Source organism: Rhododendron vialii, chromosome 7a (genome assembly GCF_030253575.1).
Source record: "Rhododendron vialii isolate Sample 1 chromosome 7a, ASM3025357v1".
NCBI classification, from domain to species: Eukaryota; Viridiplantae; Streptophyta; class Magnoliopsida; order Ericales; family Ericaceae; genus Rhododendron; species Rhododendron vialii.
The window spans coordinates 26,028,864-26,052,505 of record NC_080563.1 but is presented as its reverse complement, the minus strand read 5'-3'; the positions used below and the strand labels follow the sequence as shown (position 1 = coordinate 26,052,505).

Sequence of the window (23,642 nt, the reverse complement as noted above, 5' to 3'; positions counted from 1 at the left end):
TAAACTAATAAACCAGTGTACTAATGTACTAATGTACTCTAGGAAGATCAACTCCCCAATAAATTAATCCAATTGGGTACAAAACCCCAATATAAAGTAATATAAGAGTACTTAGGAGAATCTTAGGCCTTAAAGGCTATTAAGTCTAATAAGTACTTTAATAATAAAATATATGTACTTCATCACATGGGCAATTAGGAAAAAGACTAGTTTAATAAACCCTAGTACTAGTTGAAAGAATAACTCTATTACCCAATGGATAATAGTTTCCCTTGCGGTTAATAACCAAAGGATAATAGAAATACAAGTACTTTTATACTTAAAATAAGATTTTGAAAAGACTACATGTACTTTAAACAAAATATAATAATGAAAAGCTCATTGTCCAATGGACAAAAATTACCCTAACATTATGAACCAAAGGGTAAAGGCAAAAGGTTCAAAAGGTTCATCTAGTAACTAGGTGAGTTTGGTTGCTCGGTTCCTCCAAGCAGTCGGTTGGAATCTAATTCGATTGGCCCCGAAGGACTAGAATCTAAATACGACGGATTACTGGAAGTAAAAATAAATAATTTAAATAAAATTCAAATATTGAACGAAATTTTTATTGACCAAAATTCAGGGGCGTTACAAACGTAGAATGAATCCTCAGTTGTACTTGTACCTGGAATGGAGGTAATGGCTTACGATTATCCAATATTTCAAACTACTCGGGATGCAACTTGACTTGCCACAGTGTTTCAAACAGGTCATTGAGAAGCTATATATATGTTTTCGTTTCAAACTCCCTTTTATTTTCATAGAAAATAAACAATAAAACCAAACCAGGTTAATCGTGAGAAATGTAGTAGTCTGATTGGCAAAAATAAATCTTTAAAAGGAAAAATCGTTACCTTTGATTTCTCTGATTAAAAAAAAAACCAAACTTTGACAGGAGATTAGTTGAGCAAGCAATGTCATAGTTTAAAAAATAAGACCATTACGAAAAGAATGAAGGGATCGGTCTCTTGTGATGTCTCCTATGAAAGCACTTCAAACTCTGACCAAAGATTAGTCCGCAACACAACACAAAAACGCAAATCATCAGCCTAACAAAGTCATTAATCATTAATTAAAGACAAACCAAAACACAAAAAACGCAGATATCTTAAAAAGGAAAAAGTTGGCCTAATAAAAAATTTTAAGCTTTGTATAAAAATAAATCATCGGCCTTTTCACTTTCATTGGAGAAAAAAGATCTCAATCAATAAAATTAGGGCCATTGCACAAAAGTTGAAAGAGTCGTTGTAAGAAAGCTACCTAAGATTCGCAAAAGAATCTGCCATCATGGAACAAATATATACAGAAGAACAAAGTATTTACCTTTGATAATTCAAAGTACCCGAGGAAGTTATTAATCTTATGTCCTGCAGCAAGGAAAAATATAAATTAAAAATCCTAGTTGAAGGATAGAAAAAATCAAAACAAAGAGATGAGTACGTACCCACAAACATATATTCTATGTACTCGATAGAAAACGGGACCCTCAATTTCTTGTTGAGAAACCCACATACATGCAAAATCAGTGATGTCACCCAAAACCAATCGTTTAGATACCCAACCAAACAATAGATGAGCACCAATCAGACTTTCATAGCCCTAGAAATCAACTTACCTAACTGTGTCCTACATTTAGTGAGTGAGGAGAGAGGGGAGAGGGAGGAGGCAAGGAGAGAGAACGGTGGTGGTGGGTGTGCTTTGAATTTTGAAATGGAGAGAGAGAGAGAGAGAGAAAGAGAGAGAGAGAGAGAGAGAGAGAGAGAGAGAGAGACATTTCAGATTTGGTTTTGGAATTAAACGACATGTATGAGGCGAGCTAGTGGAGTTGAGATGTGCTCTATTTTTGTCCTTAAAAATGCCAAGTATTTACTAAACTGCCATCCTCAAGTTAGTTTGTGAGCGGGACATTATGAGAGGGACATTTTTTTGGACCCTTGGATAGGTAGGATTAGGGGGTTGAGATTGAAAGAAAAGGCATATTATTTTGGAATCTTGTAGATACCTCCCCTCCCTTGTTACATTGATGTACTTCATACGTGATATAATGATCTCTCATGTCGCACCGGGCCCCACACACGTGGGTCTTTGATATAGCATATTTAGAAGCAATGAATTTTCTTTACCAAGTGGGCTATCTTGTGGTTGAATTCTATGCTGCTATTAGTAATTCATAGGGTGCACTACCAGCCTCATTGACTATCTTGTGGTTGAATATTCATTACTGCTGCTATTATTATCCTGTTAGTAACTCACAGAGTTCTATGCTGCTGCTATGGACTATGAATTTGTGTTACTAATCTGTTGGACAGTTGGCCTCTAGACGTTGTGTTACTATAAGATGTTAAGTTGTAAATGTTCAGTAAACTTGAACTTTGGGTTTGTCCCATTGAATTTAACCTACCTTGGGGGGGTTGTCCCTAGGACTGTTTAAACTTTTCTATGGAGCTTGTCCCTAGCTCACTACCCTTTCCTTTGGTTTTCTTACTATCATTGAATTTAACTTACCTTGGGGGGGGGGGGGGGGGGGGGGGGGGGGGGTTTGTCCCTAGGGCTATTTAAGCTTTTCTAGGGAGCTTGTCCCTAGCTCACTACCCTCTCCTTTGGTTTTCTTACTATCCATGGTAAGGCTCTAGGCATTGGAGCATCTCTACTTATTCACTAGTTGGTACTACTATTCTGCTTGTGAACTGTTGTCCAACAACTTGATGTCCAGCAATTGCCGTCTAACTTCTGTTGACCGGTAAGCTGCTGCTATTTCTTTAACTGTATAGCAAACTGCTGCTGTCCGGCTGCTACTATTTTGTGCTGTTCTGTTACTGTTGTTGTACACTGCCTCCAAGATGGTAGCTACGGCAACAATATGCTGTCCAGCAATCTGCCTTTTTCTGTTTGGTTGATCTGCATTTATGATATGGCGATTGTATTGGTTCTATCGCTCTATATGCTGTTCTATGTATAATCTATGGTATAAGTTATGACTTCGGTCCCGACTGCTACTACCTATTTCTTCCATGTCACTTTTGTAATGCTTAGGTGTCCAAGCACTTGCCTAGACACTTTTAGGCGTTGGCTTTGGCAGTAGTTCTTTAAGGCATTGTTTTCCTTCCCTCTTACTAGATGAATTGGAAACATCACATATCTTGTAGCCACTTGGCGTAGGCAATTTTCTTTACTTTTGTTTTGCTTTCTTTCTTTCCTCCTAGGGTATGCCCCTTGTAGGCTGTATATTAGGTTAGCCTCTTTTTCAATTTCAAGCTGATTTACCCAAAAAAAAAAATTTGTACAGTCACTAATTAGGGGACGTGAGAGGGTCTAATTTTATCTTGGTTCTAAGTATAAGTAGATGACCCATCTATGAAACTCTGGATTGAGCACTGACATGAATATAGCTTTATATAAATTGACTTGCTAAAAGGACAAAAATATACAGACAACTAATTTAGTGATAGCTTTATATAAATTGACTTGCTAAAAGAACGACAAAAATATATAGACAACTAATTTAGTGGTCGTATAGACTATGGAGCAACATCATCAGACACCCTGTTTCATGATAATCTAATCCACTAATTACTGCTAATTAACATCAACATCTTATGTATGAACAAAAAAATCAAAGGCATGAGGGTACATTTGTTAGGAAACCGAATCCTGAAGACCCAGTAATGATGCGTAAAGATTAGACAACAAAAAATTGCAAAAAAAACCCTATAAGGCGGAATTAGGGTTTTACCACCACTGTCGCGTCACGAATGCTGGTCGAACTTGTTACAGCAAGCACATCTTGCTATATGCCACGAATACTGCTCAATCGTGATCTTCTGTCATATTTCCTTATACCTCGAATCACGTACCCGTATGTGGAAACCCTACGTGATTATTTGTTCTCTCTCACAGCTCACTTTTCTAATCTCTCAAAAACATGTCGTCGACTTAAGGAGAAATAAATCTGGGCTCCCTGTGTAAATAAGAAATCTTAATCCCACCAGGATTCTATTTCTTATCATACAAATTACAATTGACTCCACTACAGAATTGTAATTGCACTCCCATTCTTATCTCAATTATATTTCAAGCTCCATGTTATTAAATACTTATTAATCTTCCCACGTTAAGATCACAGATATCCGTTGATTAAAATAAATTACTAACAATCTCCCACTTAATCAACATCTTATACCTTGAGACTATCTGCTTAACTTATTCGATATGTTGGACACAAAATCCACCTGCAGGGTTTGACATATTCGAAACTTATAAGCTTACTCAAGGGGGTATCATCAATCCCTACTGGGACGTGGATTCCATCAATAATTAATAGTTGTCATATACATAATGTTGCTACCCAACTCACCGAGACTATTGACCGTATAAAGATCTTACTCTTTAATGAATCAAAGTCAACAACATTAAATATATACCTCTAATAATTATCTTTGAATTAAGAGCATAAGCATTCATAATAACCATAAGGTTCCGATTGTCTTATAAAGTTAGTATGAAGACAATTACCTCAATGCAGTCCCGTTCAATGCACAATGAGTTGAAACTAGACCGTTCCCTACAGTCAAGACAGACTTACTAAACATTGTACTACAGTCCTACTGATGGTGTGTCCAGTTCCATCTAAGACTGTGAACCATATCTTATATTTCACAAATAACTGATGATCTAATCTTCTGTGTATAAGCCGAACTCTACACACCAGATCATCTACTTTGTAAAATAAAAGACACACATGCACAACATAGAATAATATTATGCAAACATTGCCCATAAAAGATTCTCATAAAAAATGGATAAAACTGATTAATAAATAGCAGTCAAATATTAATCCATTACACAAAAGCATGACTTTTAGTATAATTTTCTAACAAACTTCTACTAAGACTCAAAGTCATGCTGCCACACATCTCACTCCCATTCCCTTTACATGACTATCAAAAGTTTTAGCCTATAAGTTATTCGTAAAAAGATCTGCTGGGTTGTTTACTGATGCGATCTTGGACACAGCTACATCACCTCGCTGAACGATCTCTCGAATCAGGGGATACTTACGCTCGACATGTTTTCCTTCTTATGAGTTAGCAATTCCACCACTATTGTCACAATAGATGTAATAGCTAATTGCACTAAAGGAATCACTTCTAGATCCATCAAGAAGTTTCTAAGCCAAACGGCCTCTTTGGCTGCTTAAGACGCTACCACATACTCGGCCTCCATGGTGGAATCAATCAATGCACGATTGCTTGATACTCCTCCAACTTGTGGCTTTGCCTCCTAGGTAAACACATATCTTGAGGTATACTTCTGGAATCCTTATCTGACACAAAGTCTTAGTCTGTGTACCCATAAGGTATCAGACTATCTGACTGGTAAACCAACATAAATCTCTAGTCCTTTTCAGATACTTAAAAATATGTTTCACTATAGTCCAATGCTCTTGCCCTGGATTAGACTGAAATCTACTAACCATGCCAACGGCAAAGCAAATATTAGGTATAGTACACAACATAACATACATGAGGCTTCCTACTGCCAAGGCATAAGGAACTGCTTTCTTCTTCTCCATCTCCTCAGGTGTCTTACGACACCGATCCTTGGATAGGTTGATTCCATGTCTAAAAAGGGAGGAACCCTTTCTTAGAACCTTGCATGCTAAAATGAGCAAGGATTTCATCGATATAAGAAGCTTATGATAAGCCCAACATCCTATAATCTCACATAAGCTTAATCCCAAGGATGTGACCGGCTTCTCCCAAGTCCTTCATATCGAACTGGCTAGATAGTCACACATTTACCAAAGACAACATTCCCACATCGTTTCTGATTAGTAGATCATCTACATATCGTATCAGGAACACCACCACTTTTCTGTTGCGCTTCTTGTACACATATGACTCATCCAAACATTGATCAAAATAAAAAAAAACTTGATTGCTTGATCAAAACGGATGTTCCAAGATCTAGATGCTTACTTGAGTCCATGAATAGACTCCTTAAGCTTGCACAACATGTGCTCTTGACCCTTTGCAATGAATCCATCTGGTTCCATTATGTGGATGCGTTCATCCAGATTTCCATTAAGGAGTGCAGATTTCACAACCTTTTGCCAAAATTTTGCATCTTTATCTTCTAATTCGTCATTGAAGTTACAGGGTTCAACATGTTGTTGTTCAGGGATCATATCATAAGATTCTCCCAAGAACGTATACCGATTGGGTGGGACAATAACACTCTCACTACGATGAGGTACCGAGTGTGTCAACAACTCTTTCTTGCAGTGTAACCTCCTATTCAATTGGTGTTGAAGAAGTCTTTGTCGGTCCCTCTCCTCTCAATTTCTCTAGAACAATCTTGCTTCTGGGCTTGTGGTCTATTACATAGTCCTTTTGATTCTTAGGACTATAAAATAATCCACATTTCGTTCCTCTAAAGTACCCCACAAACAGACAAACTTATGTCCTTAATTCCAATTCATCTGCGTTCCCATTCAGCACATGTGCTGGACTACCCCAAACCCGAACATGCTGCAAACTAGGTTTGCGCCCAATCCACAGTTCTGTGGGTGTAGATGGTACTGACTTAGATGGTACCAAGTTAAGAATGTACGTTGTTGTCTCTAGTGCATGTCCCCAAAACAAAATTGGTAAATCTGAATAACTCATCATTGATCTCACCATATCTATAAGAGTCATATTCCTTCTTTCTACTAAACCATTTTGATGTGGATACTTGGTGCTGATAATTGGGATGTAATCACAAGTACTCCCTAAACTCTCCTAAGAGGTATTCGCCACCACGATCAGATCGCAGTGTCTTAAGACATTTACCCAGATGCTTCTCCGTTTCCGCCCTATACTCCCTGAATTTCTCAAAGAATTCAGACTTACAGTGCATTAAATAAATGTATCCAAACATTGATAATTATCAATCAAAGTGATAAAATACTCAAAACTACCTCTTGCTTGGACATTCATGGGTCTACACAAATCAGAATGTACCAATTTCAACAGCTCTTTGGCTCTTATTACCTTTTGCTAATAAAATAGCCTCTTGGTCTTCTTAACTTCTAAACAGGATTCACAGACTAGAAGTTTCTCAACTTTCAATGAACCTAAAGGTCCATCCCTGACCAGCCTAGAAATCCTATTCAGATTAATATGACCAAGACGTAAGTGCCAAAGATACGTTTGGTTCAATTTAGAAGGCTCATTTCACTTACATGACAAATTATTAGTGTTATTCAATTCATTCAGTTGCACTGTAGGAAATATAGGATTGATAAAGTAGAGATTATCCACCAATGAACTAGAATAGATAAAACGTTTATTTAACTTAATAACCACAAAGTTACTAAAATAAACCAAATATCCATCTTTAATCAACTTAGAAACTGAAACCAAGTTTCTTCCAAGTGTGCGAACATAAAGACAATCTCTCAAAATTAAACTCCTATTGTTACTAAAATTTAAAATAACATTTCCTACTACAACTGTTGCCACTCTAATAGCAATACCCATGTGTAGATAAATCTCTCCATCACTGAGTCTTCTGATTTCCTAGAACCCATGCAACAAATTGCAAACATGATTAGTGGCTCCCGTATCTACACATCAAGTACTTGTAGATAACACCACTAAACATGATTCAACGACTAGCGAAAAGATCTATTTTGATTATTCACTTTATAAAGATAGAATAGACATTCCTTCTTCCAGTGTTCTTGTTGCTTGCAGTGAAAACACTTGCCCTTAGGCTTTTTCACTCCACCTTGAGGCACTCTAACTGGCTCCACAACCTTCTTTTAAGACTTGTTCTGCTTCTTCTTGCCTTTCGACTTAGAAGTAGAATCCTTTTCTGGCACTAATACAGATGGTTTCTTCACACCCACAAGACCCTCAACTGCATAGAGTTCCTTAAGATGTTTGGCCAAAATTAAATACATTTTGTTCATAGAATAGTTCAGGTGAAACTACTTAAAACTCTCAGACTGCATTGAGTTAAGAACGAAATCGATTTGGGTTTCTCCATCAATTTCAGCTCCAAGGATCTCTAGTTCATTAAGAAGAGCTATCATCTCTCTTGTGGAGTTCAATTTAAGGCGTTCGGTAGGTTAAGCTTCATGTTATTAAGTTATTCTTTTATTGGTGTCATTAATGCATTGTTTTCCTTCCCTCTTACTAGATAGTTTGGAAACAACGCATATCTTTTAGACCTTGTAGCCATTTGGCATAAGCAATTTTCTTTTCTCTTGTTTTGTTTTGGTTTCTTTTTCTTTTCCTTCTGGGGTATGCCCCCTATAGGCTATATATTTGGTAAGCTTCTTTTTCAATTTCAAGTTGATTTACCCCAAAAAAAAAAAAAAAAAAACATGGGTGATACTCACCAATTTTTATAAAATTTTGCTTCCTGTTCTATGACATTATCATCAGGTCTAGGAGGGCACACCTCAGACAACACAAATTTGTGCCATTCAGCAATTATCACAATATCCAAATTCCTTTTCCAATCAATATAACTCGATCCAGTAAGTTTATTTGCTTTGAGAATAATTGCCAGTGGATTGAAAAGAACCCATTTTTGAATCTGAGAATCACATAACAATAATTATGAAGGACAATAAAAACTTGAATTTCATTTTAATATTGGTTCCCTTAACCACATGTTAAAAGAAAAACATTGGCAACCTTACACACAGTGAAGAACATGCCTCGATGGGAAGGTCGTCTACTCTTCATCATTCGTGTAGATAGGCACAACTTTTTAATTTTACTATCTAGAGACTATACTATACCAAGCAAAATTAAAGAGCCAATAATGCTTCGGTCCTATAAAAAATAACAGTGACTCAGATAGAGAGGATATTATTATTTATAACTAAGTGTATACTATTATCTAACTTTTAGACCTATTGTTCCGTTATGAACCACCTCAGATGGAAAAGTGACCCACACAACAATTATCTTAGAGCTATCCTTATAGGTAGTTTGTACCGATGATGCCACAATTAATTTTGTCCGATAGGGAGGAAGGTTCTGAAACCAACACACAAAATTAATTATATCATCTACAGACTAGGAATGGAGACCATGAGATTTATTCAAAATAAATTCTCTCTCCCACTTAGTTATTTAAAAAATTTGTGAGGGTTATCAGATTTTCCAATTTGCAAATAAATTGTGATCTAGGTAAAAGGCAAAATATTACCATGTTGTCCCAATATGGTAAACTATCACACATGCAAACAATATGGAAACACAAGTAATAAGGAAATACAAGATAAAAGAATCCAACTATTATGGTCAAGGATGCAATCCTTGAACGACAAGGAATTCTTCCATAACTTGAAATTCTTAAATGGGAAGGAATGTTTCCGTAGCTTGAAATCCTTAAGCAATAAGGAATCCTTCCATAACTTGAACTCCTTCAGCCATACTTGTGTGGAAGGCTTAGATACTTTGAATCAATCAAGGAAACTGTGGGGGTTCGATTTGACGGGACCTTGACCGTAGTTCGAGTTAGGTTCCTTCCTCCGTGGCTCTGCACTTCTGCTACTGGACCTACAATAAGTCACTAGGGCTGGCGTAGCCCAGTGACCCTCCGATGATCAAATTAGATCTCAGGGGAAGAATGTAGGTCTAGGGTTGGGGTAGAATGGCATACCTCTCCAGGTGAGTATCCCTTTGTATTTATAGACCTAGGTTTACTTGGCCTCCAATCTAGCGCTTGGAGGATCCACTCAGATAACCGCCTCAGGTGACGTCATATGTGACGAATGGGGAAAAGCGGTTACGGAGCACATGGCCAGATCTGATCCCAATGATTACACTTGTCGCACAATCCTCACTGGCCCCATCTGGTGTAACTACTTCTCTTAGGCTCCTAACAGATACACTCTGTTCTGTTGATAATTACCGAAGCAAGCACAGGGGTTTTATTACTGAGCAATAAACCGAACAACACATAGGAACCATTAGCTTTTGCCAAGTTGCAGTCCAACCCCTCAAGAGCCATCAGTTCAAACCATCTAGCCAGGTTATTGAGACGGTAACCAAGGCCACCACAATAGCCCCTCAACTTCCAGGAGTATCACTTCTTGGCTTTAGGGAGTTAACCCTTTCTCGAACCACCATGCTTGAATCTTGTACACTTAAGTTACCGAGGTGACAAATGACTTCAGTTAGTATTTGGACCGCTAGCCCCAGTTCTCAGGGCCACGTATCGATCATCATCGAGGAGCTGTCTCTGCACGTGCCGTGTCAGTCGATTAGTACGAAACGTACTCCTTTCGGGGATGCGTGTCATCATGCCAATGGTTCGGTAATCCGGCGCTCCATCCCCGGTGCAGAACCTCCACTACTAATCGTCCGATGAGAAAACATGTCAGAGATCCAACGGCTCGGTGCATGACGCTACATTTCCCGCGCAACCCTTTGAACGCTCCACTATAAAAGGAACGGCAGTAGAGATAATCAGCCATCATTGCTCTCTGTCATTGACGAACTACTGTCGCTCATTCAACCCAACTTTCGATCGAGATTTGGAGTGCTTTGGAGGCAAATCTCCACACGAAAACCAGGTATGATGATCTCCAAACATTAAACTTCATGTTTTGGTTTTTTTTTTTCAAGTTTTTCATCATTTTTGACATGCATTGCGGCTGAGCCACCGCTCACCGGTATCTGGTTCATGGCAACGTTGGATTCCTCTGGCGTTGTTCATGTTCTTCCCGAGGCCTAAATCCTTCCCGAGGCTTGAATTCATCCCGAGGCCAATCTTCATCCCGAGACCATAGGAATAGTTACAAATCACAGGATTCTTCCCGAGGAGGAGTGCTCTTGATAAAGACCAAGACCTAGAGACCCCAAAGTGCAACGACGATTTTGTCCCGAGCATTAGATCCTCTTGCTTTCCCCTAGGCATATAGCTAACAGGTTTTTGCACTCTCCTCTTTGTTAGGTAGGGGCGAATGGTTGTTGAACTCTCTTCGGACAGCTCTAGTAGTTCAAGCTCTTCTCTTGTTGAGATCCCTGCGAACATCGTTCAAGTGGTTTGGCTTCGGGCATTCTACCGAACACCGATCTATCATATCGAGCCAGTTGACCACTTTAGAGCTCCTCGTGAGGTTACGACATTTGATCCTCGGGAGATAGAGGTCCCTAGCGCATCAAACCAAGGACCGGGACCATTTGCGAATTTCCCCGATGAGGTCCAGGGACGTAGGAGATCAATGAGGCCTTGTCCTTATCGGAATCAATACTTCAATGGCATTCGGGCCGCCTACGCCGAGTTCAAGAGAGTTTATAGCATTCCTCTGGATGTCAAGGTCCGGCTGCTTTCTAACACCGACCCCAAGGATCTTTCTCACCGGCAGGGGGAATTGATTTTTCCCTTGATGGCGATCATCGAAGGGGGAATTAGATTTCAAAGAATTGACGAAAACAAAAGATCGCAAGAATCATTGCTCGTCTTCCCTGACTCGAAGGTCACCAATGTAAAGGACAAGGTATCCCAAAAATCCCCAAAACATGGCAAAGAGACTGTAGAAATGACAAGAGCAAATAAAAAGGCATCAATCAGATTCAAGCATAAGAAGGGAAGAGCGCCACTTGGCTAAAACAAAAATCCAGATTCTCTAGGAAATGGAAGTAGCAGCCGAAGAATGGATTCCTCGGCCAAGCAATTCATTCCTCAGTCAATGTTTCAAACAAAGAACAGTTTTTCTGCAAAACTATTTTCAAGGTTATCAAACCTCATTGACTCAAAACAAAAAATTCAAAATAGTTGCATACGAACTTGGAGCATATCAGGAAACATGTTCTCGTAAAATGAAGAGTTTACATCACAAAGCATGCTAAAGTTGCTTCATCAAAATTACATATCCTCATCTATTTTAGAACTAACAAATAGAAGAGAATAAGAAAAGGAACAAAATGGCTAAACTACTACCCACGACCCCTCTTGGATGCACGACGAGAAGAAGAAGGACGAAAGCGCTCAGGGACAGGGATGTTGATCCTCTGCCTCTCATCTCCATCATCAGCTCCAGTGGCTCCGTCACAAGCTCTGGTACTCCCACCTTCGCTGACTCCAGCACTTTGAGTAACAAACACTGTCGGCGCCTGCTCCGCTTCAAGCTACAAAGGTGAATGTTCAGATTCACGCAAGGATACAGAAGAAAAGGAGGAAAGTTAGAGGACACATACCGCAACTATCCGGCTTCGCTGACGTCAAACCAAGGCCTCTGCACTCTGAAATGCACGCAGCCATTCCTGAACTACATCCGTCGACACCTGCAAAAGAAGTCGCGTTATTTACAACAAAGTATAGGAAGGATATCAAAGGCAATCAAAATTCACAAAAATACCTGTTGAACCCCAGTGGGTAGCATGTAAAGCTGAGTAGCGCATGGTGTCAGTGTCAAACGCTCCTCTTTTCCATTGGCATTATGGAAAGAAATAAAGCTAGGGGCCCGTGGTGAAACGAGAAGAGCAGCAACAGCGGTGGCAATAGACAGGGTCAACAAGGCCAGGCGGAAGGCCGAGTAATCCCCCACTACAAGGAAATTTGTGGCCTACTGTCTCTCGAGAGCAAGAAGTAAGCCCTCTCCTATCAAAAGATGAGTTGACCTCATACTAGCTGGAGGAGGGAGAGGAACAAGCTGCAATGCCTCTAAGCGCGGGAAATACTGGCTCACCACCCTTTCCCTAAGGTACCAAGCCCTCGAGAAAGGCCCCTCCAAAAGGAAGTGCTAACTATCCAAAGCTTGGGTCGAAGTCAACTCCAAGGGAGCACTGTCAAGTAATGTATCCCACGGATCAAAACGCACCCGTGAAAAGAGAAATAACATCAACATAACATGAGTAGAAAAAGCATGAAGATGAAAGGATAGGATGCGTAATACCTGGTCCGCCGTCAAACGGTCCAAAACTCGCTTCTAACCCAACAAATCCATAGTAGGCGATCATGTCCTCCGAACTCCCTTCAGTCAACAAGCCGCCCGCGGAACAAACCTAGGCTCTCCATGCCTAGTCGGAGGGGGAAACTGTAGCAAGTGATCAAAAGCCCAGAGCTACAAACAAAAATGAAATCAAAAGACAAGCAGAGAGCAAGGAAGTAAAGGAACGATGAAGAAAGCTGAAACATATACCTCGAGAATGCGGTGGTGCCCACCCAGTGAAAGGCTAATGCCTCGAGAACAAGCACTCAGGTGCCCATACAGTGTAGCTAAAGCAGGAGTCCCCCAGTCAAACTCCGCTATGGTCTCCAGATTCACCAAAGCAGCCAAAAATTGGACATGCACTAAGTTCTCCTCGTTGCAAAACAAGGTCTGTCTAAGGAGGTAAAAAAGGAAAGCTTGCACCAGCTGGGATACAAATACCTCTGCTAAGATGCCTTCCCGATCATACTGTGTCCAGCTTCATGGCGACATGTCCGCTCTCCGATACATCAGGGGTCTTCCCCAAAAGATAGCCAAAGGCACCCTCACGCTCATGAATCCGTGGATCAAGTGGAAGAGGATCGCCACCAATTCTCAAGCCTGTCAGCAAAGCAAAATCACCCGAAGTTATCGTCATATCTCCAGCCTCCGGGAGATGAAAAGTGTTTGTGGTATCCCACCACCGTTCCACAAGCGCGGTAGTCAAACCTAGCTCCACCTTCGGAAGATGGAAGCCCAATATTAAAGGCTCAAAGCCAGCCAAGGTGACTGCATCCTGAGGAAGCCTCTCGTACCATTCAAACACCTGGGGACTGCTCCCCCACATACGCAATTTCTCATTTGCCTATAAAATACGAGAAAAGATCAATACGATAGCAAAAACGCCTGAAAGAGGGCAATTCCTAAGAACTCAATTTCAATTTCAAATATCAATTACTGCTTCATAAATTCTAATACAAACAAAATCATTGGAAGGGAAAAATTTACCTTCACATTAGTAAAGCCAAAGTGTTGCTCTGGTTCTCTGTGCAAAACCTCCGGCAGAACGTCGCTAAGAGGAGGGCGATATCGCAATGAACCACCCCGCCCGATTATATGAACCAGAGGGGCATATGTATTAGCATCAAATGGTAGCAAAACTTCATTGCCTGCATCAGCGGGAGCCCTGAAATTTGTCTTGGGAGGATGGGGTTGAGAAGAACTCCCCCCGGTAATCGGTGTACGCCAACTCAAACGAAGGACGCGGGTACTCGAAACCCCGCCAAGAATCGTGGCCTCAACGGCCGGGGCCTTGCTCGAACCCCTCGGTGCGACGGCAGAAGGTGAGCGGTCATCAGACGATGGAAGAGAAGGCGGTGACGAAGACATGCACTATAAGAAATATAAGCTTTCCCGGCACTCAAATCCCGGCATTTGCAAAAAACCCTGGGAATGATAAAAAAAAAAAAAAAGACACGCCAGCAGCCGAAGAAAGCAACGGGCAAAGTGGGTCCCCCAATTTCATCCCCTGCTCACACATGAAACGACTGTGTTTAGACAAAAGCCCTAGCCCAATTTCACCCCCAAAATTCCCTCCCCCAATTTCATCCCCCGCTCAAAATTCCCTCCCCCAAAATTTCGGCAAAAGCCCTAGCTGCTCCCTCCTCCTCAATTAGACATGCCTCTCTCGCTGCTCTCTATTAGGTAAGTGCTCTCTCTCTCTCTCTCTCTCTCTCTCTCTCTCTCTCCATCTATTCCGATCGATTTCTTACTCTCTCTCTCTCTGCGACTGCACGCCGGCGTCGGAGTCGGCGAACGATTTCTCACACCTCTCTCGCTGCTTTATCCCGTACACACACACACACACACACACTCTCTCTCTCTCTCTCTCTCTCTCTCTCTCTCTCTCTCTCTCCATCTAATCTGATCGATTACCTCTCACTCTTTCTCTGCGACTGCAGGACGTGCACTGGCGTCGGAGTCAGAGACGGTGACAAGAGGCTTACTAAATCGATTTTGTTTCATCAATTAGTTCTGGTACACACACACACACACACACACTCTCTCTCTCTCTCTCTCTCTCTCTCTCTCTCTCCTGTTGTTTGCATGTATGCGTGTATGTATACGTAGATTTCCGATACTGAAATCTGAATTTGTTGACTAGTTTATCAAATTTGTTCCTTTTGATGCCGACACAATGAGATTGTTTAGTATTTTTCTATTCTGAAACTTGTGCCCTTTTGGTTTATGCCGTAGTTTTTTTAATGGAGTGAACTTTTTTTATTTATTTATCGTTTTATCTCCTTTATGAAACTAGAGAGATTAACCTCACCAAGATAGGTAATGGTAGGTGTGACTAATCAATAATCTAATCTCAATAACTAAATTACACATCCTAACATTCCAACATCTAACTTGCTGACTTACAAAAAAAAATAAAAATTTAACTCGCTGCCCGCCACAACTTGTTGCTCTACACGCTCGGCCGTTGTTTTTTCCATTTTGCTAAAGAATGAGAAAGCACTTGCTCTTCATAGCACTCTCACTCATAGTGGCTTCTGACATTCATTCCTAAAGTCATCCATGCAAAGCGGTTCATTCAGTGCTGGCCCCAATGTTTGCGGTGCCTAAGCCCGACCTCAAACTTGGTTGCTCCACTTACAATTAAGTCATAGAAAACAAGGTTATATCGGGTTTACATTTTTTTTTTTTCCGTTGCCCCATGGCGGGGTGTTGCCCAAGTCCAAGGTCTCGTGGGGCTTACCCCGGAGCCGGCTCTGGATTTAGTAAATAGTCTCTAATACCTTTACCTGAGATTGCTTTTGTGACAACTCTTTTTGGAAGTATTTTCTTGCAAAATGAGCATCCATAAAGAACCCAAATAAAAGAAGGGAGTCGAGTCCCAAATAGTAGTAACATGTCTTGTTGGATTATTTGGATAAAAACTGAAAAAAGCGAATCCACTTTTGCATACAACATAATTTAATGGTTAACCTCTACTGAGTAACCTAATGGAACAAGAAGATCCTACCACTTCCTATCGAATCGACTTTCTTAAGCTGCATTGGCAATCCAGAGAAACCAGATTGGGAACGGTTGAACTCATCGCAACTTCTTCCATTGAGATGAATTATTCAATATTTCAGCACCGCCATGCGTCCCTTCTTCTTTCAACTCTGCAAAAAAAATGCGGCCAACAGCCCTTAGAATCTTGAATTTTTGTTGGGATCACATAGAAAAACAAATGTGGTACGTGTACTATTATTGTTACCTATATGTTCTTTTCAACAGAAAACAATTTTACTCGCCCATATGTATGACTTTATGCGAAGATAGACTAATTCTTATCTAATTGACAAGATAAGTTCCACTTTCACAAAACAACCACTCAAATACACCCTTTTGGAGTAGAACACATTCAAAATCCTTAACAGAAAACAGGTTGTTTAGAATCTTTATTGACGCGGATCAAAAAAAAAAAGAATCTTTATTGACACCCTCAAGAATCAGTAGGTTCTGCTGTGTCAAATTGATTTAGGCACCAATAACTCCCACAAAACATAAGCACATTGTATAGAGTTAACGACCTCTAAGAAGTTCATAACATACCATTTTCGGATACTTATGATGGGTCCAAGTAAATAATTTCTGCCCGTACTGAAGCGCGCCGGAACCGCACCAATTCCTTGAGCAACTCCCATCCAATCTCGTTTGAAGCGGGCTTAACAGTCATCCTTTCAAGCACGGACGAATTTGCGAGTAGAGAGTTGATGAAATCCAGTTCGCATCTCACCCCAAATATGCCAACTACCTTAACAAGCCGCAACTGGTTAAATGGACGGTTGTTATAATCTTCCTCCCAAATGTTTGCAACTCTTCCCACAGCAGTCTGTTCCTCTGGACGAGCCTACACAACATTACATGCCAAAGGAATCCAAATGCTAAATCTGGTTGTTCAATTGATAAATCTATTGCAAAACAGCTTATAATATAGTGTAGGACCCAGGAACAAAGTTTGACCAGAACAAAATATTAGCGGAATCCCGAAACCCAATGTTTCTGCCAACAGATAATGAAACACACCGAAACATTTCAAAAAAAACATAGATTTCATGGGTATGGTGAGACACTCTACCACTTTGGTGCATCACTTATATTTACATATTGTTGAAACTATGCTCCGTTTAAGTTGAACTAGTTTTGTCAAAAGTTTGTATCTAATGTGGTATTGCATGCATTTGCTTTATTTGTTTTCTCCAGAATGTAAATGGAAACAAACATCGATAAAAGTTGGATAAATTTGCCTGGGCTCGATCCAAGATACCTACAAGGGGTTATAGATTTCATGGAATTTGCTTGTAAGAACATTCTTGATCGGCAAACAGAAATTGCATGTCCGTGTAAGAACTGTCATAATTTGGCTAGAAAAAACATTGATTTAGTAAAGGAACATCTTGTCGTGAATGGATTTACTCCAAGTTACACCGTTTGGATTTTCCATTGGGAAAAATCACAGCCTACAAATTGTGGCGTTGAAAATAGTGGATGTGGCAATTTTAATGGGCAAGATGAGATGCAAGAAATGGTGTACGATGCATTTGGAATTCCGCCAATTCAAGCCCATGATACTGATCTTGATCCACCTCTGGGTGATGGACATACTCTTGATGAAGAAACTACCAAGTTTTTTAAGCTTTTGAAGGAAGCTGAGAGAGAGTTATATTATACCCAGGGTGTCAAAAGTTCTCATTGCTCTCATTCATTGTGGCATTGATGCACATGAAGTGCCTATGTGGTTGGAGTAACAAGTCTTTTACCATGTTGCTTAAGCTGTTGAAGAAGGCCTTGCCTGAAGGTGAAATATTGCCTAATTCTTTTACTACGAGCAGACAACTATTGGGTGGTTTGGGCCTTGAGTATCATAAAGTTCACGCATGCCCTTGAGATTGCATGTTGTATTGGGGTGAAGATACAAAGCAAGTTGATTGTAAAGTCTGCAATGTTCCTAGATATAAGCCAGAGGAGCAAAAAGATGGATCAAAAAAAGGAGGCAAAATTCCGCAAAAGAATGTTAGGTACTTTCCATTAATACCTAAGCTGAAAAGATTGTACTCGTCCAAAAAGACGGCTAGCTTAATGAGATGGCATGCAGAGAACCCAGCTCCTATTGGCATTTCAAGGCATCCTATTGACTCTGATATATGGAAACTCTATGATAACCTCCATCCGGATTTTGCTCAAGATCCTCGCAATGTGAGGCTTGGTTTAGCATCTGATGGCTTTAACCCATATCGTACAATGAACACCACTTATAGCATTTGGCCCGTGGTGATGATGACATACAATTTACCACCTTGGTTGTGCATGAAACAACCTTATATGATGTTGACACTGCTTATTGATGGACCAAAGTCACCTTGAAATAATATTGATGTATTTTTTAGGCTTATAGTAGATGAGATGAAGGAGTTGTGGGATATAGGTGTTAACACTTATGATGCATTTGGCAATGAGATGTTCAAAATGCGAGCATTAATGTTGTGGACAATTAATGATTTGCCTGCATTAGCTATGTTGTCAGGTAGGAGTACAAAGGGTTATCTTGCTTGTCCAATTTGTCTTGATGAAACTTGTTCACGTTGGTTAGTTCATGGGAAGAAGGTATGTTATTTGGGGCATCGTAGATGGTTGGATAAGGCCCATAAATTTCGATATGAGAGCATGTCTTTTGATGGGACCGTTGAACTTCATCCTTGTCCAACTCGTGTATCTGGTCGTTAAGTCTTAGCAATGTTTCCCGCTAACTATGTGAATAAATTTGGAATGGAGGGGGATGAGGATTTACCTGTTACAAAAAAAAGAAAGACACGCGATGGAGAAGATGAAGATGATTTACAAGGTAATTGGAAGAAAAAGAGCATTTTCTTTTATCTATCGACTTGGGAGTAAAATCTGCTTTGACATAATCTTGATGTGATGCATATTCAGAAAAATTTGTGTGAAAGCTTGGTTGGGACAGTAATGGATCTTGATGGCAAAGGGAAGGACAACTTAAATGCACGTTGTGACCTTCAAGTAATGGAGATTCGAAAGGCAATGCATCCCCAAATTCTAGATGGTGGCAAAGTGTATCTGCCCCATGCATGCTTTGCAATGAACAATATGGAGAAAACCACGTTCTGCAATTTTTTGAAGAATGTGAAAGTTCCAAATGGCTATGCTTCTAACATTTCACGCTGTGTCAATGTAAAAAAGCAAACCATATCTGTACTAAAGAGTCACGACTACCATATATTGATGGAGCAATTTCTTCCAATTGCAGTAAGCAGAACACTTACAAAGAAAGTGAGTAAGCCAGTGATAGAGCTATGTAATTTCTTTAGGCAATTGTGTTCGAAAGTTGTAAAGGTTGATGACTTGGATAACCTTCAATCTCGAATAGTGCTCACTTTATGTCAGCTCGGAAAAATATTTCCTCCATCCTTTTTTGACATAATGGAGCACTTGATTGTTCATTTAGTTGAGGAGGTAAAGTTGGGTGGTCCGATCCGGTTCCGATGGATGTATTATGTCGAAAGGTATGGATTCTAGTATGCTTCATTTATTGTCCATTTAGTAATATGTTTTAACACTTAAACAATTCTCACATAAACTAATTTGATTCTAGGTATCTTATGACACTTAAGAGATATGTGCGTAATCAAGCTCGTCTGGAGGGCTCTATTGCAGAGGGGTACTTCGTTGAAGAATGCATGACATTCTGTTCTAGGTACTTGGATGATGTTGAATCCAAGTTAAATCAACCTATGAGGAATGATGATGGAGGTGATGCGGGTCAAGTAGGGGGCCGCCCTTTAGGAAAGCAAGAAAATTTTTCTCTTAATCTCCTACAAAAGACACGGCTCATCGATATATCCTATTTAACACTAAATCCATCACTCCATATTGAGAGTAAGATATTCCAAGTCTATCTATCAACTAAATTTATTCAAACTTATTCTCTCTAAACAAGTTGGATGAATATTGTAGGAAGCACTGTGTATTTCTTAAACAACATAATCGTTGGATTCAAGATCATGAACTTGAACGCCTTCACCATGAAACATTTCCCATTTGGTTTTGAACCCACGTAAGTCATGTATTTTAGTACTACTATAGAAATCAAATCCTTAATGACAATTTTGAGTATTTATTTCATATAAGTTCTCTTATAGGTCCACAAGTTACAACTTGAGGGGTCCGAAGAAGTATCAAATGAGGTTGCAATTCTGGCATTGGGTCCTCGTGACACAGCAATTAGATTTAGTGGCTATATCATCAATGGGGTTAGATATCACACCAAAGAGCGTGAGCTTAAAAGGAAAACACAAAACAATGGAGTTATGTTGAAGGCAAAGACTAATAGTTATTCAAGCGCTAGAGATATGAATCCTCAAGAAGGAGATGTCACATATTACGGAAGGATCACAGACATGGTGGAGTTGTATTATACACATGACCACAAACATGTGTTATTCAACTGTGATTGGATAGATAACAATCGGGGTTTAGTACCGAATGATGAATTTGGCTTCACACTTGTCAATTTCAATTGTTTGCTCTATACAATAGAACATGCCTCCAACGAACCATTTATACTAGCATCTCAAGCTCAACAAGTTTTTTATGTGCAAGATCCGGCCAAAGAAGATTGGAGCATTGTAATCAAAATGAAACCTAGAGACTTGTTTGAAATTTGTGAAGTTGGGGATGGTCACATAGCCGACATTGAAGTTGATGGAATCTATCAACAACAAGAAGATTATACTACATTGCATGATGAGGATAACGTGTGGATTAGGGATGATTTACCTGGCCTAACACTAAATGATGATGTCAATATGTAGTAATTCAGGAAGTGTTAGGTTGCAAGCATGAGAGAAATTTTAGTTAATATCTCTATGTTAATATCAGATACTTGTCTCTTTTCTAGTAGTTCGAATATATCTATTGACGTTAATATCTGATACTTGTCTATTTTTTTTAGCAATTCCAATCGAAAGGTACGATTATGGTTACTTGTGTCATGTATATTTCTTTTTAGCAGCAATTTAATTTGTATCAGTAAATGTTTTTTTTTTTGGAGATTGCAATGTCACGTAGACGTGCTGCTACATTAGAGGATCCTATTGAGCATGGGAGGATGCGTGAGCCACCACGTACATGGTATCCGATTGGCAACAACCTCAACTCGTCCTCCCAAGGCGAGACTAGATCACTTTCAGATGGCTCATCATCGGAAGTTGGTAATGCAATTATTCATGATATCCATTCTTCTGTACTTGTCGATTAATGTTCTCTGTTGGGTTTGTTTTGTAGCTATAATGTTCCATTCTTCTGTACTTGTTTTGTACCAAGTAGTGTCATTGTCACCACCTCTTTGTTATATGATATTTTTATCTTGGTTCTATAATGTTCTGTATATTCTCATTTAGGTAACTTTTCAACGCAAACCCGAGGGAGAGGTCCCTCATTGATGAATGCATCATGGAGTACGGGTAATAACCCAATAAAGATTGTACTAAATGATAGGGGACAACCTGTAATGCCTGAAGCATCTTCTCTTGCCACTAATTTGGGGGTGTTGGCGAGGGATGGTTCCCTTCTACCATTGCACTATACGGATTGGCGATACGTCCCTGCGCACTATAAAAAGAGAGTATGGGAAGAAATCAAGGTAAACTTGGGGTGGTTTATATATACATATTGGGCTATCTTATTCAGCATTTATTAATTATTTATAAGTATCTTTTTGTATTGTAGGCTCATACAGATGCAAATGATTCTATGGAGAGGTGGTTCATGCAATCTCTTGGAAGGAAATGGCAAGGATGGAAATGTGAAGCAAAAAAACAAGGATACACGCCATATAATAATGATGCAGACAGAATAGCTCATAGGCCTAGTAGAGTTACGGAGGAGCAGTGGTGGTGTCTGATGTATTATTGGAATGATAGAGATATAAAGGTATGCGAAACAGATTAATAGAAGAGTTATGATGTTATAATTTCCGTATTGTTGTCAAAGATAAGAGAAAATTAAAATTATTGATTTTGATAGGAGAATAGTATAAACAACAAGGGTTACAAGTCCCAACAAAAATTACTACACACAAGTGGGCGGACACCACATTATTTTTTAGCAAAAGGTTTGATAGATAAAAATTGTTTATTTTATTTTATCGTACTTCACAGCATTTTTTTGACATGATCGAGGTTTTACTTTTCATATGCATTAATGGTGATGCTAGGACAAGGATAGTGGAAAAGCCCTATGCGTATTGATACATTTATCAAAACACATACTCGATAAGGTGGTGGAGTAGTTAATGAAGAAACTTCTACTATCATTGTAAGTTGATTTCTGGTTTTCATGTTCTTTGGTTATTTTTAGTGTTGATCTTGTTATGTAATAAGATTGTATCTTTAAAATTTTGCCCTAACGCTTGAGAGACTTCTTATAGAACAAATTGAAAGCGTTGCGATGCCAAGATGGGTCTAGTTCACATCCCATGTCAAAGGGTGCGATTTTCAATCAAGCTATAGGACCTGAGCGACCCGTGCGTACTCGAGGGCTAGGCTTAGAAGCAACTAAGAGTAAGCTGCTTGGTGCAAAGAATAATGATCAAGCACCATCCCAATCCTCCACCGAATGTGATCGAGAGTTTATGAAGATGAAATCCAAAGTGCAAAAGTTGAAAAGGTTCTTAGAAGCTATGGGTTACACAGATGACACAGATGACGATTCAGATGAGTTCAATGAGGCACCCAACGAGAATGTACCATATTCATTTTCATGAATTAATATACTGAATATTACATTTGTTCCTTATGGCATTTTCTTTGCTAAACTTGACTTTATATGCATGTAATTATTAACAACATCCGAATGCCTCTAGCGCGCACCGCGAAATGACAATTGGCAATAACCAAGCAGGTCCAGTAGAGATAAATCTGGCACACCGGTCGCAGCTGGAACCAACTCCATTTGCACGACCGAATCAATAGGCTGATTCTCATCATCAGTGCGAGGTAAGTTGCACAATTTCTTCGTCTCTCATGTTCTCTTTTTTTTCCCCATACATTAATATAGTCTTTGTGATCTAATTGGGATATCCCAATCGGGATCTACGGCTGCTGCTGACCTTGCCATGTGGAAGCAAGCTGAGGCAAGTCGAGATGCTCGCAAGGTGGGTTGCACCACCCTCTTATAAGCTCAATAATCTATTGTAGTCATCTTTCTTTTAGGCTAAGTGTGGAGGCTTCGGTCATTGCCTCAGTAATCTGACCGGACCACCATCAACCGAGGTATCATATCGGCACGGTCTATAGGATTGTACAGGCGGGCCAGCGTATATCCTTCTGTTTACTCGCTCGGTATCAAGTCTCCTGTTAACTCTTCGGTTTATTACCGAAGCAAGCATTCCGTTAGTCTCTTGAAAGAATGTACATAGCAGAAGGTGACCAAGAGCGATACGTGGCGGATAGGATCATCTAGGCCAGGTCTGGCCATGTGCTCCGTAACCGCCTTATCCGGTGCGTCATCTATGATGTCATCCAAGATGGCTACCTGAGCGTATCCTTCACGCGCTAGCTTGGAGGCCAAGCAAACCTAGGTCTATAAATACAAAGGGATTCTAACC

General features: G+C 39.9%; 2 protein-coding genes across 2 annotated transcripts; both read left to right on the top strand.

The window, feature by feature from the left end:
* The first annotated feature begins 14,449 nt into the window (after nt 1-14,449).
* LOC131334080 (uncharacterized) lies at nt 14,450-22,210 on the top strand. The gene is made up of 6 exons (XM_058368950.1): nt 14,450-14,665; nt 14,923-14,998; nt 21,087-21,246; nt 21,436-21,677; nt 21,764-21,967; nt 22,061-22,210. Exons 1-6 carry the CDS (start codon nt 14,640-14,642, stop codon nt 22,208-22,210), a joined length of 858 nt encoding a protein of 285 aa, XP_058224933.1. The 5' UTR covers nt 14,450-14,639.
* Nucleotides 19,980-20,964, top strand: LOC131334081 (uncharacterized). Its single transcript, XM_058368951.1, has 2 exons — nt 19,980-20,090; nt 20,176-20,964. The coding sequence occupies exon 2, from the start codon at nt 20,344-20,346 to the stop codon at nt 20,845-20,847; it is 504 nt and encodes a 167-aa protein (XP_058224934.1). The 5' UTR covers nt 19,980-20,090; nt 20,176-20,343; the 3' UTR covers nt 20,848-20,964.
* Nucleotides 22,211-23,642: the final 1,432 nt, after the last annotated feature.